Source organism: Silurus aristotelis, assembly GCF_946808225.1.
Source record: "Silurus aristotelis genome assembly, chromosome: 17".
Classification (NCBI taxonomy): Eukaryota; Metazoa; Chordata; class Actinopteri; order Siluriformes; family Siluridae; genus Silurus; species Silurus aristotelis.
Window position 1 is genome coordinate 4,383,524 of NC_139590.1, and position 18,081 is coordinate 4,401,604.

Below are 18,081 nucleotides of genomic sequence, written 5' to 3' on the forward strand. Positions count from 1 at the left end.
TATTCAGGACCCTGGATGTGTGTGTGGTCCTTACTGTAAATGTGTGTATGAAGGATAAAGGTTTTTACTATAGACTGAAAGACAAAGACTGATACACTCTGGTGCGCACACACACACACACACTTGTGTTTACACATTCAAACAAGGAAATAAAGATGAGCATTTAAGTCCAGAGCCTCTGAGTGTGTGTGTGTGTGTGTGTGTGTGTGTGTGTGTGTGTGTGTGTGTGTGTGTGTGTGTGTGTGTGTGTGTGTGTGTGTGTTACTGCTCCTGTGCTCCCCAGGAGATGTAGTCGGGCCGTGTGGCGGCGCTGTACTCGTCTATCAGGTTCTGCACCACCTCGCGTGAGTTGTCCAGCTCGTCGAAGTTGTCCTTGAATATGTCCTCCTTGCGGAACTGCTCGAGGAAAGCCTCGCGCTTGCGCAGCTTGTCGTACTGACGGCACGTCCTCTCGAACAGCTGAGCGAGGAAAAGGGAATTACTTGGCAACACAATCGTAGATACATTAGTACAACATCCGATCCCAATCCAAAGCTTCTTTCTTTTTCATATTTTTATTTACAGCATTACCATAAAAAGCTGTTTATTTATGTATAGGGAGAAAACCTGGATGTTCAATGTGAAATCAGACACCCCCCTTAAAACCCAAATGGTACGATCCTTATTTTTATAAAACCTCTAACACCACTGCTGCACCGAGTGATTATTCAAGCTACTTTAACCTCTTCCTTTGGGGTAGACAGGTTATTCTTTGATTTCTAAATGTTTTTTGTGTGTGTGTGTGTGTATAAAATGTAATTAATTCCAATTAATCAATTGATGACACGGCTGAAACGTGCGAAGCGCCTTGGATGGGGGGCAAATCTTCACGGCTAAACGCTTCGCCTAATTTCACTTCCAGCGGCGAGAAAAAAAGGTGCGGCGTAAGCGTTTCTCTGTAAACAAAATAGGTAAATAAATAAATACAATTCACTAATTATCTGTTACGCGAACGGAATGTACACCGAAAGGGCGTCTTCGTCTCCGTGACGTTCCTGAGTCTCGGATGAAAGCCAAGCTATTGCAGCATAACGAGCATTTAGAAGTGCTATCGGGAATGAAAACGCATGCTCGTGACGTCGCAGGGCATCGGGGCGGAGCTTACCGAGGAAATGCTGGTGTGATTGGCCATCATGAGACCGCTGACGCGATGAGCCGACGGCAGGTAGGGGGACTTGCGCGAGAGCGCTACCTGAATGCTAGCGGGACCCCACGGGATAAAATTGGCCAGCTTCCTCTCTCGGATTCTCTGGAGGCTCTTGTGGACCTGATGGACGGGACAGATAGAGAAACAGAGCGTGATCTTAATGGCGACTTGTTGACCCCCATAACAGCACAGTGCTCGGATTTTTTACGCACACACGCGCACCTGTGTAGGATCCACCTCTCCCTGGATGATGTTGAGGATGGCGATGTAACAGTGGTTGGTCTGACGATCTCGCCCCGTGGACACCATGACGTTCTTGGGCTGCAAGAGTCTCCGCATCACATCCAGGACCGTCGTCTTCCTCACACTCGCTACCTACAGAGTTCAAAAGAAGTTACGCAAAATATCTCTCATATGCCTACGACATTCAAAGACGTCCTGCACAACCGTGTGCCTCCAACGTTGTTTCCCAGCCGTATGTGGTTCTTGTAAGCACAAACTTGGAGGCACACAATGGTATAGGTCTTTGGATGCAGTAGCATGGAATCCACTTGAACTAGGAGAACCAAACCTATTCAAATGCCAAGTCCATGAAGATATGCTTTACATGGGTTAGAGTGGAAGAACTTGAGTAGCCTCCCATAGAGCTCTGACCTCAATCCCATTGAACACCTTCGCATGTGTAAATAACTACTTACTGATTGGTCAGTGGTCAGCGGTGTATAACCAGTCATGAGGAAGTGGAGACGAGGAGTGGGGATGAGCGACGCGATCAGACCGATCAGATCGTTGTTCATGTATCCAGGGTAACGAAGCGTCGTCGTGCTGGCAGACATGATGGTGGAGACCTAAAATAGAAATAATAAAAACAATCTATAAACAATCTATAATCTATAATCAATAAAACCAGTCAGTATGTTAAAAACACACGATCGGCTTGTCTCTTTGGGACGTCACCTGTCGAGATCTCGGTTTAATGTTTGCATCAAATATAAGAACTGGGGGATCTCGCTGACTTGCTCGTGCAAGTTTGAGTATTTCGGGTTCTGCTGCTCTGGGAAATCTACCTGGAAAATTACCAGATCGGTTCGAGTTGACAGAAAGTCTACAGTAACACATAACAGCACTTTATTCATCATCCTTTTTTTGGCTGCTTCCAATAGGGGTCTCCACAGCAGATCATCCATCTCCATACCACTCGGTCCTTAACATCTGCCTCTTTTAAAACAACCGATTTCGACTCGATTCAACACAATACGATGCAGTGGAAAAAAATATGATGCTCTGCAATTCAATATGGTGCAGACGGTTCGCTTTTATTTCTTCGCTTCGGACAGACAGCAAATCATCAATTTACATAAGTGCCGTCTGACTTCTAACTCATGGCTCTATCACAGTGCCAAAAGAAAAAAAAAAAGATGAAAAATAAAGCCAGACGTTCTTTTCCTGTTCTGTCTGCAGGAAGATGCAGCTCTACCTCTGCCATGTTAATCTGTATTCTATGCGACTCTCAGGACACGCCTCACTCTCCGCAGAGAGAACGCGCTCGAGAAACAGTTAAGCGATCTGCATATCAAATACTGGTCCCAAAATATTGGTCACTTTCTAAATAATAAAACTATAGCTCATCCACTAATAATTATAAGTAAATAAAAAAGCGAATATGTTAAAAAGGAATGCAAATGCTGACTTGTATCCGATTTATACTTTTTTAATTGCTGTGCATACGTTTTTTTAATATGATGGCCGTCACACAAATTTCAATCAATGCAATTAAAAAAACAAAAACAAAGAAGAAGAAAAAAAATACGAATTTGTGCTTTGAGTTGAACCTCACTGTGCACCGTCTCAGTTATGAAGGTGTGTCCATTCCTGGCCGTATGCCGAACTGCAGTATTTTCGAGGCAGACAGGTGAGACGGGTTTCTGATCTACACCACTGATCACATGGCGATCAAAGTCTCGAGGCAAAACCGCTGTGCCCTTCAGCTAAAGCTACACACTTGGCCAAAATGCTGAGAAGTAAAAGTTAAACCTTGCGCACTTTTCTCCCAGAGGTTATCCATCTGTGCTTCTGGGACTGTACAGCCATGAAGGTGTTGTTCCCCCTACAGTTATTAGTCTTAAGTGAAAAATAAAACAATGTGCTTTTTATCCATCTATAGTTACTTATATTGTTAGTCAGTGAGCTACAGCTCCTGTTATCACCTCACGTTTAAAAAAATTAAATAACAATATGATGTTACAAAGCTACCACAACGTCTATATCCTCGAGATGTTTTGAAACTTACAGCTTCGTTCCTTCTATAAAGTTTACAATTCGCCTTTACAGTAGAGATGATAATGGATCAGAACGAGCTCTTTACTATAACCATGTGATCTGGTGACAGAAAATGAATCAGCCAATCAGATCCAAGATTTCAACAATGCTGTGTTTTCAATAACGAATCATTCTGAGACTCTCATATCAACATTATTGATCTGAGACGGACACTGGATTGAAGACCCTCAAATCTAATCAAAGTAAACTGAATTGAAAGCAAACACAATGAACGATTTGCGAGTTCGCATTAAAGCAGTTTTTGTACTCCGATTCCCATCTTTGACGAGGAAAAGAATTCCTCACAGCTGAGCTGTCATGACGATAAATATCGTAACGGAATCTATAAAGCCGTCCTGAATGGGGGGTGAAAGAAGGGGTGATTTTTTTTATGGGCATTACTGATGAGTGAGAGCGCTAGAATCTGTGGTTTAGCCCACACTTACATTCCTAAACAGATGTCCTATTAGTCTCACTGTACTTGATGAATAATGCATGAGTACTGAACAATATGCTCAATAATAAGCCTAAGGGGTGCGATTACATAACGTGGGGCTATGATTTATTATCCATCTTTTTGTTGCCTGGGTGAAAAAAAAAAAAATTAGAACAATACAAGCTGTGTTAATAACTTCAGGTCCATCCATGAGATTGGAAGAAAATGAGCCTTTAACTAAATAAGCATTGCTGCCGTCGCAACCCGCAGGGGAAAAGTACACGGATTTCACGGATACAAACTTCTCGAACGTGAAAGACGTTTTTCTGATGAGGCTTCACACTTGCGCAACCGGTTTCACCGTCTTTTTCGAGTGTTAGCCATTTATTTATCACGGATTGCTTGACTGTGACTGTATCACATGAGCTTTCCCCAGTGTGGCTATAATAAATGTAAGCGCTCTTACAATTACTTGATCCGAAGGTCTTGAGTTCAAATCCCAGCCACACCAAGCTGCCACTTCTGGGCCCCTGAGCAAGGCCCTTTACCCCATAACTGCTCAGTTGAATGTATGAATGAGATCAATGTAAGTTGCTCTGAATTAGGGCATCTAGATAAAGGCAAATTACATTAATGTAAATATAAACACATTGCATTTTCTTACCAGTTGGTTGATCTGAGAGAATGAGGGATTCTGGATGTGCAGTCTGTCTGTAGCGATTCTGTTCAGAGCCGTGTTATCCAGCACCACCTGAGAAAGAGACAGAAAACATGATTATATATGTGCCATTTATTCAAATCCGGGTTTCTGCAGGTCTCACCAAATCAAATTTAAGACTTTTTAAGATCTTTAAGAATGAAATTTATGACCTACATCACAACTGCAAAAACACACAAACACGTTGTTAGCGACTGGCTTTAACAGAGCCCTGGGGTACAGTCCAAAAGAGAGATTCCTGATAATAACAAAAAGCTGATTGGATGTTGCATGTTGGTCTCGTTTGGAATTGTAAACTAATTATATTTGGACCAGTGAAGACTTTTTTTGAAGGACCTGAAATTAATAGTTTTTCATTTGGACATTTTTATTTTTAGACTGTTCAATAAAGACTGTTAGTTTTACATTTATTTTTTTTTATTTTTTTTGGGGATAAGCCATCTTCACTATGCACTGCCAACCTGGACATGTTGCGTATTCGTCCCCGAATAAATGATCAGGTCATGTCAAGTCAAAAACAATCAAGTCAAAAGTCAAGTCAAAAATCAAGTGAAATCATGTCAAAAGTCAAATCAAGTCAAAAAAGTCATCAAGTCAAAAATCAAGTGAAATCAAGTCAAAAATCAAGTCGCTTTGTCATTTTCACCATATGAAATAAAACAACGTTCCTCCAGAACCCTGGTAAACAACATAAAGCTACATAAAAGAACACAAAGCTGGGGACTTAAAGAGAACGAAAGAGAGGAGGAACAGCATGAGAACTTCCTCACTAGTACGATTTCATGAGACTCGTTAGTTCCTGCGCTAACTTAATCTGCATGAGAAGAAATCGAACCTTGCCTGCCGGCCGTTCATAACTCGATGAAGCCAGCACGGCCTTCAAACATCGGATAATCGCGTTAGCTAATCCACGACTGCTTTGTGCACTGGTTTGATTTTTAGAGGGAATGACCATAATGTTGCAGCTTTCTACACGTTCACACAGCGTTATGAGAAGAGTTCAGGGACCATGAACTTACAGCTATGCTTACACACACACAAGGAATTTGACTTGGCGTCAGGAGCTTTCAGTGCAGAAGTACAGACAGAGTAACATAATAGTAAACCAGACAGTTAAATACTGCAATATATAGAGTAAAAAAGTTGTTAAATAAATGCACATATGTTATTAACAAGTGTTTACAAATGGACCATTTGGATTCTACGTACAAAAGTGTCAGTTATGATGGACAACGTGTAGTTCTGAATATTTCAATTGTCCATGCTTATTATAGCCTGCAGGAAAAAAACTTGTGCCTGGCTGTCCTGGTGGTCGGCGCTCTGTAGCTCTGAGTAAAGATCTTGGAGATTGGGCAGTGGGGCACCAATAATCCTCTCAGCAGTCCTGACCGTCCGCTGTAGCCTCTTGATGTCTGATTTAGTAGCTGAACCAATATAATCAGTTATAGATCTACACAGGACAGACTTTATGATGGCCGAGAAGAATTGTTTCAGCAGCTCCTGTGGCAGGTTGAATTTCCAGGTTGTGGTGGTTGCACCAGACAAGAGGGTGGCGGGTGGTAGATTGGGATTTTCAAACCGACAGAAGAACATATTTAGATCTTCAGCCAGTTGTTGATTCTCCACAGACTGTGAGGGTGATGTCTTGTACTTGGTGATGTCCCTCAGATCAGTCAATACTGATGCTGGGTTGTTGGCTGAAAACTGTTTTTGTCAGCTTTTCAGAGTAGGTTTTTTTTTTAGTCGATCTGATCTCCTTTGTTAGTTTGTTCCTGGCCTGGTTATACAAGATTCTATCCCCACTTCTGTAAACTTTCTTTTCGGCTTCTCCCGTTAGGGGTCGCCACAGCGGATCCTCCGCACGTTTGATTTGGCACATGTTTTACGCTGGATGCCCTTCCTAACGCAACCCTCCCCAATTTATCCGGGCTTGGGACCGGCACTAAGAGTGGCTGGGGATGGTTCCCTGACCGGGAATCGAACCCGGGTCGCAGCGGTGGGAGCGCTGCATCTTAACCACTAGACCACCAGGGGAGCCTCTATCCCCACTTCTGTAAGCATCCTATTTGGCATGATGAAGCTGTTTGAGTTTCCCAGTAAACCACGGTTTATCATTACGGAATGATAAGAATGACCTGGTGGGGATGCACATATCCTCACAGAAACTGATGTATGAATTTACAGTCTCCTTGAGCTCGTCCAGGTCGGTGACTGCAGCTTCAAAAACACTCCAGTCAGTGCAATCGAAGCAGGCTTGTAAATCCTGCTCTGCTTCATTAGTGATGCTCCGTTTTAGTTGTATGTTCCACCAGCTGTTGCAGCGTTGCGCTCACGCGGCGAGCAGAAAGGTTTACAGTTTATGAACAGTGCCTCTAGATTAGGACCACATAGCTTTTTTATCGTTGTTGCAACATTCTCATCTCATTCTAGCGCATCATATACAATTATGTGCTTTCAAGTTTGTGTTAACATCTTTGGGCCACGTGGCTGGTGGAAAAAAGTCGAGTGTACTTTTCTTTATATCGAGTATTTTTCTATTTGATTTTTTTCCAGATAACAAGAAGCATTTAATGTGGAAGAAAAAAATGTATAAAAAATATAAACAAGGCAAACAAACGTGAGGAACATAAGGGGATGCATATGAGAATAAAACATTATTATAATTTTTTTTCCATCCAGATGGAAAGATTATATGCAAAAATGATATTTTTTTGTAATACATATTTGCAATAATATCTGAGGAAAATGCTAGAACAGAACTGTCCTCCTCTCCTCTGTTTTTTCCCCCTGTGCTAGGTTTTTTTTTTGGGGGGAGCAGAAGTGAAGAGGGAAGAAAGAGAGGTCTGTCTTGAGAGCCGGATCGAGTAACTGCGAGGGCCGAAAGAGGAAATGTGCAGTTAGCTGGGCGAGTGGTGGAGAAAAGAGAGACGCCCTGTTCTACTCTGCACACTTTCAGCTTGTGTTGACTTTGTTAATTTGTGTATATATATTTATACACTCTCTTGCATGTGTGTGTGTGTGTGTGTGTGTGTGTGTGTGTGTGTGTGTGTGTGTGTGTGAGCTCACCACACAGTCTGCATTCTGGGTCAGTCTTTTGAGGGTGAGCAGGGAGTTGTAGGGCTGCACAACCACATCACTCATTTCATCCTGGTTAGGAAACACAGAGTAGGTCTGCACCAACTTCTTGGGATATCTAAAGTTGGGGGGTGTTGAAGTGAGAGGAAGAGAGATGGAAGAAGATGTGGAGAGAAACTAAACAATGTGGTTCATTGTCTTAGAAAGATCAGCACCATGTTTATTTAGGCAGGGTCATGTAATACAACCTGATCTGCAAATCAATCACTTTGACCACCTTTTTTCTTTGTATACCAGAAAAATATCGGGAATAAGTTTTTTTGTTTTTTTTTTATTATCCGCTTTTCGTGCCAGCATCCCAAAAGAAAAGAAAAAAAAACAGACAATGGAGACTTCCTCCGTTTACATTTTAAGCATTTAGCAGATGCCCTTATCCAGAGCAAAGTACAAAAGTGCTTCGAAGTCTCCATCAATGAATAAATTAACACTGGGTTGCAAACTTGAGATACCATCAGCCTAAAACTTGGTTGGGAGGAATTATAGCACATGCTATTGTTTTTTTTTTTAAACATAAACATAAAACAAACACAGAAAAGAAATGCTACAAATCCTTCCATTCATGTTCAATAAACATTTCCTTACAAAGGAAAAAAAAATGCTGGAACTATATGGCAAAAATCCATACCGATAGTTTTTCCGGGCCGCGACCATTACGAGAGCGGCCTCTAGAGGCGAATCACTGATGCCGCGTACTGTTTGTTTTCACGCGAGACTGCGCACTGCACGCATAAGCGCATTATATTTATTGTTTCAAATGTATTTGTTAAATAATATTTATATTTATTCATTCATATATTCATATTTCTATGAATCGGTTATCGGCAGGTACGATCCAGCCTAGCTATCGGTATCGGTTGACCTCAAATAACTACATTAGATTACTGTGTATATGACACGTCCTCCATAAGAGTCTCTGTGTACTATATAAGTGTCACCACAGAACGGAATCATTAATATAAACCTGTTTATAGCTTGTGGAAAATAAATCCGACTAATCGGATTTGGGATTTGGACGATGCTGTGGTACCTTAATTGTCTGATTACTTAAAAATATTAGTCTTGTCATCCAACACTTAATACAGAGTCACAAATGAGGTCTGCACTGCATTTGTTTTGTTTCTAGAAGTGTTCAATAACTGAAGGGAAGGAAATACACATGTATATATGTTTTATTTACAAATAAAAAATAGTTTCCTGTTGTTTTTCCTTTCTGCTTAACGAGTGGAGGGTAAACGAAGGCTCTGCTAACATCTAGCACGTTTCCTGCTAAATCAGCAGAACGAGAAAAGGGCGTGTGCGCGATATAGTTGTGTGTGTGTGACGCCGTGTGTGCGCTGTTACACGAGGAAAAGAAGTAGGTCATTACACGGACGGCTTCTGATTATCCTCACCTGGATACTGACAATGCGCAGGGTGGAAACTCAAGCAGCAGTGTAGAGTTACAGCACAACAATGGGAATGAATAAATGAGGCGGAGTACAGTGTGTGTGTGTGTGTGTGTGTGTGTGTGTGTGTGTGTGTGTGTGTGTGTGTGTGGTAACCTGTCATTAAGTTTCTCCAAAAGGTAGGAGCCAAGACCAGATCCTGTGCCTCCAGCAATAGAGTGACACAGCACAAATCCCTGAAACACAAATAGCACAACAGTAAGTGTGTGTGTGTGTGTGTGTGTGTGTGTGTGTGTGTAGGCAGCTGCACACTGTACACTACAGGATAAGACCATAAAAACTGTATTAGGTGAATACACACACAACACTAAAGGTAAGGAATTGAGTAACCGTGTAATTGCAAAAAAAATAAATAAACCTGGGTCTCATTTATTCACTGGGTGGGACGTTTTCCCGCTTGTGAATTAAAAGGGGGAAAAAAGCTGTGTAATAACCCCCTCTCTGCGCACGGTGTATGTATACACGTCTGCGACATGAATACTGAGTCGTACAACTAGTTGCGGGAATCAAAGCACGTCACTGCTCCATCTGGAGGTGATCAGGGCACAGGTCGAACCGGAAAGAATGACATCAGGAGAATTTCAGATCTGGTTTATGGAGCAAATGCTAGATATTGTTATGTACTATTAAATTAACATAGGACAAAAAAAAAAAAAAGCCTTACACAGGATGAAACTAACAGACTATTTTAATCCCCACACTCTCTCTCTCTCTCTCTCTCTCTCTCTCTCTCTCTCTCTCTCACCATCTATCTATCATATATAAACGCACACGCATATATAAAAAAGTTAACGATGAATCGATTTAAACGTTGCACGTTACACATTGGCGATCGTATCACGATCCATCATTTTGAACATATTTGCATCGCTTTATTTATATATAATTATTAGAAGAAGCGCTATTCTTTTATTATCCAGGGAAAAACGAATGTCTGTTTCTCAAGCGTGTTCTCTCAGCACCACTGCTGCTACGTGAATGCGATGTATCACAACACTACGGAGACCGAGACGTGTCCTGAGAGTCACATAGAATACAGATATACAGACACTTAAGTAAATTGAAAAAAAGAAATTATGACAAACTAGTAAAAAAAAAAAAAATTATTCATTCAAAAATATATATTTATAATTTTTAAATTAATTGTTCTAGACATGATTCTTATGAATACAATTGGAGGAAGAAGGAAAATAATAAGAACGCATATGTTCTTGTGCACACCTCCAGACTGTCACTGCCATCTGCTTCCCGATCTATGATGTCAAAGATGTCCTCATGGATCTTCTCCCCCTGGAAAAAACAACAACAACAAAAACAATCAAGTTTAAGCGCATCCCCTGGACACACACGCTAATGAAATGCGGTGTTAAAAAAAAAAACACCAGAGCATGTGTAAGAGGCTGCTGAACCTGAGAGAAGCCGCTGGCCCAGTTATTTCCTGCTCCTCCTCCATGTTCGGAGAGGTAGATGTTCTCAGGGTTGTATAGGTTAGCATAGGGCGAGTTCAAGATGGTGTGGATGACTCGAGGCTCCAGGTCCAGGAGAACGGCTCGGGGGATGTAGTGCTCGTCGTCCGCCTGTAGGGGGAGACATGGCACAGAGGAAAAAAAGCGTTCAAAACCATGATACAAAGTATTTTGGATGAATGTTGCTGGTGGAACTAAATTGCATGAGCATTGTTGTTGCACAGCTTCAAGAATTTTATTTAAAAGCAAAAATTCCTGACAATTTATGAATCGATAAAATGAATAAATAAATAACTATGTGGTGTGTTTCTTAAATGATATTTGTGAAAGTATGTTGAAATTAGTAGAACATATCTTTAGAAAATTAAATATTAGATTAGATTTTAAAAAACATACAAAACACACACACACACTTACATACACAGCTGTATTACCCAAATGAAGTCTAACAAACTTTAATGTAATTATTGCACTTGATAATTGATTTGTAATTGATTACACAATTGATGTTTTTTTAAAGTGTATTTATATCAAGAGAATCACAAATCAAGAACAATTTCCAGTACAGATTGGGTAGTGACAACATTATATTGAATATTTACAATTTTATAATATGCAACTCTAGTTTTTTTTATATATTAGCTTTTTAGGGCAGCATAGCTTCTTTAAGATAGTTTTTCCACACAGGAGCTAATGATATAAGCCTACATCAGTCAGAGGGTTGTCTCTTTACTTGTTTTGCTTGACCTTAGTGCAACTTTTGACACTATTGATCATAATATCCTCCTTGCTAGACTAGAGATGTTGAAATAATGGGTAAAGTTTTTTTTGTTCCGCAAGGATCTGTCTTAGGCCCATTGCTTTTCTCTTTATATATGCTGCCTCTTGATGAAATTATACATAAACCTGTTATTAGCTTCCATTGATACATGCTCCTGAGGTACCAGTGACCACTGTTCCTGCCCCTCTTCTCTGCTCAGATCCCCCGATTCATCCCAGCCTCTGGTGTTCTCTTTGAATGGAGGCCACTCTGTGCAGCTGGGGATGTTTTCACATCCACAGTCTGGAGATCCATGAAATTACGGAGTAACACCAGAGCATTGAGGATGGATTTGGACTGTAATTAATGTCAACAGTCTGCTACACTGACTCAGGACTACAGTTTGCATTTGATCATAATCACTGCACACCTCAACATCAATTAGCTCTAATGAATGGGCATTTGGTGCCACCCAGATGAGGATGAGGTTCCCTCTTGAGTCTGGTTCTTCTCAAGGTTTCTTCCTTATGCCATCTCAGGGAATTTTTTTTCGCCACAGTCGCCATCGGCTCACACATCAGGGACAAACTTACACTTTAAATAAATACATTGTTATTCATTCTTTATGAAGACATTATGTGTAGAAGCTGCTTTAAGAATGTCCATTATTAAAAGCTCTATACAAATAAAAATAAACTGACTTAAGGTAGACGCAGTTGTGCACATAAGCAGCACACACTGTTTCTGGAACAGGTCGAAAATCCACAACCACTTGGGAGTCTAACCTACTGTACATCCAAATTTTTGCTTTACCTTGGGAACACTTTGGGTCCGGCTCCCTCTACTGGACATCATCTCTAATACCATCATTTCTGTGCATCTTCTGCTCCTCCTGATTTTGCTTCACTAACCAGGTTTAATGATCTTTAATAGAAATCCGAAATGAACACGTTCATTATTTAGGCCTGCTTTGCTCTTCTCGTAACTTTCACTCTTCTGGGAAGACTTTCCTCTAGATTAAAGAGTGTAGCCGTGGAAAGCTGTGCTCTTTCAACTACAACAGCATTAGTGAGATCAGCAATCAATGTTGGGATGTCAAAGAAATTCTAGTTCATCCCAAAGGTGTTCATTGGGAGATCATGGCTCTGTGGAGGACACTTGATTGTCCTAATCCCACCTTAGCACACCATGACTACATGGAGCACAGGGAGCTTCAGGAACACAATCTTGCTGGTGAAGGTTTTTGAGCATATAAGTTTCAGCGTAGAGAATCATACAAAGAGATTTATGTGGGAACAACTTACAGCTCTGATAAGTCAAGTGTCTACAAACATTTGATCCTACGCAGGTATATTGATGTACACTGAGTCAGAGATTCGAAACCTCTGTGTGGATTTTGTTACCTGATAGAAGAACACATCTTTCCGGTCCGTGCCCTCGGTGGCGAACTCCTCCACGATGCCCTCGGGGCTGATGCCGTGCTCCGCACACAGCTGTTTCCAGAACTCGAAACCAACTGCAACAAATTGACACGTGAGAACGCTTTCATTACCCACATGTGATGATTCTGACCAATTAACACAAAGGATGCGGGTTTAATATTCAGCTTTGCTGTTGTTTTAAATAAGCCCCATCATGTGTATGTGAAACGTAATGTAAAAATAGCGTCTAACGTCATAACGTTTCCTCTGTGGTTTGGGGACTGTTCGGATTGGACAGGTCAGAAGTTGAAAATAACAAAAACAATCCCAGGTTCCTTTTCAGTACAGTCGCTAAATTAACAACAAATCAGGGATCTGAAAAATGTGTTCCATCACAGTTTAGTAGTGAAGACTTTATGAATTTCTTCACTGAAAAAATAGATAACATTCGAAAAACAATTGTGGCAGTTCAACCTCTGACAGCATCTCCCGACACAATCGTACTTACAACCCCACAACTACACTGTTTTACATGTATAGGACAGGAAGAGCTGTATGATGCTATTATGAAAGCTAAATCAACATGTCAGTTAGATCCAATTCCCACTAAACTACTGAAGGAAGTGTTATATACAGCTGGTGAGCCTCTTTTAAATATTATTAACTCCTCACTATCGTTAGGTCATGTCCCTAAATCCCTCAAGTTAGCAGTTATTAAGCCCCTCATTAAAAAACCTAATCTGGATCCAAACACGCTATCGAATTACAGACCAATTTCAAATCTCCCATTTATGTCTAAGATTTTAGAAAAGATTGTCGCTGCCCAGTTATGTAACCACTTGCAGGAGAACAATATCTTTGAAGAATTTCAGTCAGGTTTTAGGCCCCATCATAGCACAGAAACTGCTCTAGTTAAAATCACTAACGACCTGTTTTTAGCTTCAGACCAAGGCTACATCTCCCTATTAGTTTTACTAGATCTTAGTGCTGCGTTCGACACTATAGATCATGATCTTCTCCTCGATCGCTTACAGAATTACATCGGTATTCAGGGACAGGCATTAAGCTGGTTTAAATCCTACCTGTCCAATCGTTACCATTTCGTAGATTTAAATGGAGAGCTATCCAGGATAATGCTAGTAAATTATGGCGTGCCACAAGGGTCAGTTCTGGGACCCCTGCTTTTTACAATATACATGCTTCCATTAGGAAATATTATTAGAAGGCATGGAATTAGCTTCCATTGTTATGCTGATGATACCCAGCTATATATTTCATCCAAACCAGGCGATACAGCTCAATTAGCTCGCATAACTGAGTGTGTTGAAGAAATAAGAGATTGGATGACCCATAACTTTCTGCTATTAAATCCTGATAAAACGGAGATTTTGCTCATCGGCCCAAAAAATAGTACACAGAAGCTCCAGCATCTCAGCCTGCATTTAGACGGTTGTTCTGTAACTACTAGTTCAACGGTAAAAGACCTGGGAGTTATTTTAGACAGCAACTTATCTTTTAAAAATCACATCAATCAAGTTACAAAAACAGCCTTCTTTCACCTTAGAAATATTTCTAAGCTAAGAAATATGTTATCTATATCTGATGCAGAGAAGCTCGTCCATGCGTTTATGACCTCTAGAATAGACTACTGTAATGCATTACTAGGTGGATGTCCTGCATCATTAATAAACAAGCTTCAGTTAGTTCAGAATGCCGCAGCAAGAGTTCTTACTAGGTCAAGAAAATACGATCATATAACCCCAATCTTATCGTCCCTACATTGGCTTCCTATTAAGTTTCGAATAGACTACAAACTACTGCTACTCACTTAGAAAGCACTAAATGGTTTGGCTCCCATGTATCTATCCAGTCTTTTAACACGCTACAATCCGTCACGCTCCCTGAGATCTCAAAACTCTGGGCTTCTAGTAGTTCCTAGAATAGCAAAGTCCACTAAAGGCGGTAGAGCATTTTCACATTTAGCTCCTAAACTCTGGAATAGTCTTCCTGACAGTGTTCGGGGTTCAGATACACTCTCCCAGTTTAAGTGCAGATTAAAAACATATCTTTTTAGCAAAGCCTACACATAACACACATCACACACATCACATCACAACCTTGTGCTCCAGAACATCTGATCACATGCACATTATCAACTTGTGCTGTTAATATCATGAACAGCAGCTACGCTAATTCCTCTCCACTGCTTCTCTTTCTCTCCCCATCCCGAGGCTTCCTGAGGTTTGGCCAGCTCCAGTCACGTCCCACCTCGTGAAGATTATGGACCTATGGATGATCATGGAGAAGTAGATGCCGAGTGTTTAAAGGCCCTGGCATGGAGAAGCTGATGCTGGATCTATGATGATCACAAATTGTTCTGTATTGTTGAAAGATTTATGACCAAACTTTTGATGTCACCCATATGAGGATGGGTTCCCCTTTGAGTCTGGTTCCTCTCAAGGTTTCTTCCTCATATCATCTAAGGGAGTTTTTCCTTGCCACTGTCGCCACGGCTGCTCATCAGGGACAAACGCACACCATTCACCTTCACTGTTGTTTTCTGTAAAGCTGCTTTGAGACAATGTCTGTTGTGAAAAGCGCTATACAAATAAACTTGACTTGACTTGACTTGACTTGAACAAACGTGTCAAATGCAAAATATACCGGATGTCTCTTGGAACCGGTAGTGGAAGCACCACTAATTTAACTCAGGATCTGCGACAAAGAGCTGAATGGGGGGAAAAAAAATGCTTGAAGCTAAAATTACTGTTAATTAGAGCTGCGAATTAAAATAATAGCTAAAATCGATAATGAGATTTGGTCAACATGGTTTTCAACTTGCTCTCTGTAAAAGACAATACAGATGTTGATTTACACAAATTGCTTCACCTTGCACACTCAAATGCAGGTTTTGTTTTGGTTCAAAAAGAAACAACCCAGCATGAGGGAATTTGTTCGAAGGAGAAATCCCTCATGCACATTTTTTTTCGAAGACGGTGCTATGACTGTGACACGTTTATTTTCATTTTTTGGAAGACATGATTTCATCACTAAAATTGCTGTTTGAAACAGAATAAAAATGTATTCTTGGAGTAAAGACAACTTTACTCCATCGACTGCTAGCGAGAGTGTGGCGTCTCACAGGGCGAGAGTTACGCTCATCCCAGCTGCCCGTCCGATGTATTGTACATCGTACGCTGCTGCCTGTTGCGTGAAATTTTAAATATTTTTTACAATTTTGTCGGATCGCCAAGATATATATATATAAAAAAAAAAAACTTAGTCGAAACATCGTAACTCGGGGACCATCTGTATTCCGTTCAAATCTTCTGCACAGATATTAAACTCGAGAGTTTGTTTGTTCACCATGTTGAGCACTTTATTAAAAGTGTGCCCACTAAAAGATACAACGCTCTTTAACCAGATGCTTTTTCAAACTACTAATGAAGAGAATGTTACTTAAGTCATTATGTTGTTTAAGTCGACTAATTAAACAAACTGAAATCATGAATTGCATTCTGAAAAACAAATAAACAACTTTTTTAACTTTTTCACCATATCGCTCAGCCCCATATCGCTATCCAGGCTTCTTGATATCATTTTTAATCACAATGGGACCAATGAAAGAGAGCGCTCTCTATAGTGAGAGCGCTCTATAGCGCTGTTGGCAAGCTCTTCATGCATCTGTTTTACTGCAAGACTGAATCACCTACGGGTTTCATTGTGAGAGTCGGTGGTGAATTCCAAGTATGCGACAAGTGCCAGAACAATTTTCAGTAGTCACAACTGAATTTGACCAGAAACGAGGTATTACCGTATTATTGCACAAAAGTTTGAAGACACTAAACCATATGCACTTTCTGAACATCCAATTTCCCTGTTAAAATAACCTCCACACTTCTGGGAAGATATTCCACTAGACTTGAGGGTCAGGTGAGATTTGAGGGTCAGTGACATTCACCCCAAAGGTGTTCCATAGGGCTGTGGGTCAGAGCTCTATAGCGGAACATCTTCTAATGCTGCGTCGTCATGCTGGAACAGGTTTGTTTCTCCAAGTTCAAGCAAAGGGAAAATTATTTTCTCTTGCTCTCACATTTGAAGAAGACCTATCCTATAAAAGTCAGGGACTTTTGCACATGTGGTGTAATTGATTTTGCACTGATATTTATATTGGTGACTCAATGACATGAAAAGTTGTGATATAAACATTATATAATAGATAATATAGTTGATTACTCAAGTCATCTTTATTGGATAATATCATTACACAAATGGCCTTCTGGTGCATTTGTCCTGAATTATTCATTGATAAATAACTATATTGACTGGTTTTGCATTACTTAATTTATAATCATGAAATAACACGTCACTTTTGCTTCGTTTGCCACCATTTCCTACAGAGCATCAGGTTTATTTCACTACACTTGTAAGGATAAGGGTAAAGCATTAATAATATAGACTATTGGCTGTATTTTTTTGGAGTAAAATAAAGAGCTATGATGTGTTATAAACGCATGAAGTTGCATAAAATGTGCGCGTGAGTTACACCTTCAGCGCGCGCGCTACTTACAGTACACCCTTAAATAAAGAAAACAACAACAAAAAAACAGCAGAATAAATAAAAGTGGATTAAAAAGTACTATTTTCACCTTGTAACATATATAAAGAAACTAATTTTCATTCGCACATATACCCAGCATCTCGTCAGGACTGTACACTTAGCAACAGTCGGTACATTTGAGCTATGCTAGCACCGCTAGCCCCGGGAATGCTAACATGCTAACTTCAGCTCGTCTCAACGAAAAACTAAACGCTTCCCAACGAGCCTTACTCTGATTCCCGCACTGTCCAAGCTGCAGCGTAATAATCTCCCGAGGCATGCTGGCTGTGGTTGGAGGGAAATGTAGCGGAAGAAGGTTCTGCTGAAGTCTCCGCTCCGGCGCTGCACCCAAAACGTCTCCCGCTTCAACACACCAAAATACCGCACAATTGAGTGGGAGACTCACTGCGCATGCGCCACAACACGACTAACGTCCGTTAAGAGCGTACTGCGCATGCGTTGCGCCGGTCCCTTTCCCGAGGAAACTGCTGAAGGGCCGTTATGATTAGATTAGATTAGATTAGATCAGATCAGATCAGATCAGATCAGATCAGATCAGATCAGATTAGATAGATAGATAGATAGATAGATAGAT

General features: G+C 40.7%; 1 protein-coding gene across 1 annotated transcript; it reads right to left on the reverse strand.

Moving 5' to 3' along the window:
* Positions 1-193: 193 nt before the first annotated feature.
* On the reverse strand, positions 194-17,908 carry tubg1 (tubulin, gamma 1). The gene is made up of 11 exons (XM_083567006.1): positions 17,718-17,908; positions 12,869-12,981; positions 10,649-10,816; positions 10,461-10,529; positions 9,336-9,415; positions 7,726-7,852; positions 4,606-4,692; positions 1,885-2,034; positions 1,409-1,561; positions 1,145-1,306; positions 194-459 (listed from the first exon to the last, which is right to left on the reverse strand). The coding sequence occupies exons 1-11, from the start codon at positions 17,764-17,766 to the stop codon at positions 262-264; spliced, it is 1,356 nt and encodes a 451-aa protein (XP_083423132.1). The 5' UTR covers positions 17,767-17,908; the 3' UTR covers positions 194-261.
* Between the last annotated feature and the right edge of the window lie 173 nt (positions 17,909-18,081).

Bases quoted from the DNA above. Each gene is read 5' to 3' on its own strand.
- tubg1 (XM_083567006.1), bottom strand. From the start codon at position 17,766: ATGCCTCGGGAGATTATTACGCTGCAGCTTGGACAGTGCGGGAATCAG. The intron at 9,416-10,460 runs GTGTGCACAAGA...TTTGTGTTTCAG, and splicing joins ATGGCAGTGACAGTCTGGAG to GGATTTGTGCTGTGTCACTC. The intron at 2,035-4,605 runs GTAAGAAAATGC...TTTCTATTTTAG, and splicing joins TCTCTCAGATCAACCAACTG to GTCTCCACCATCATGTCTGC.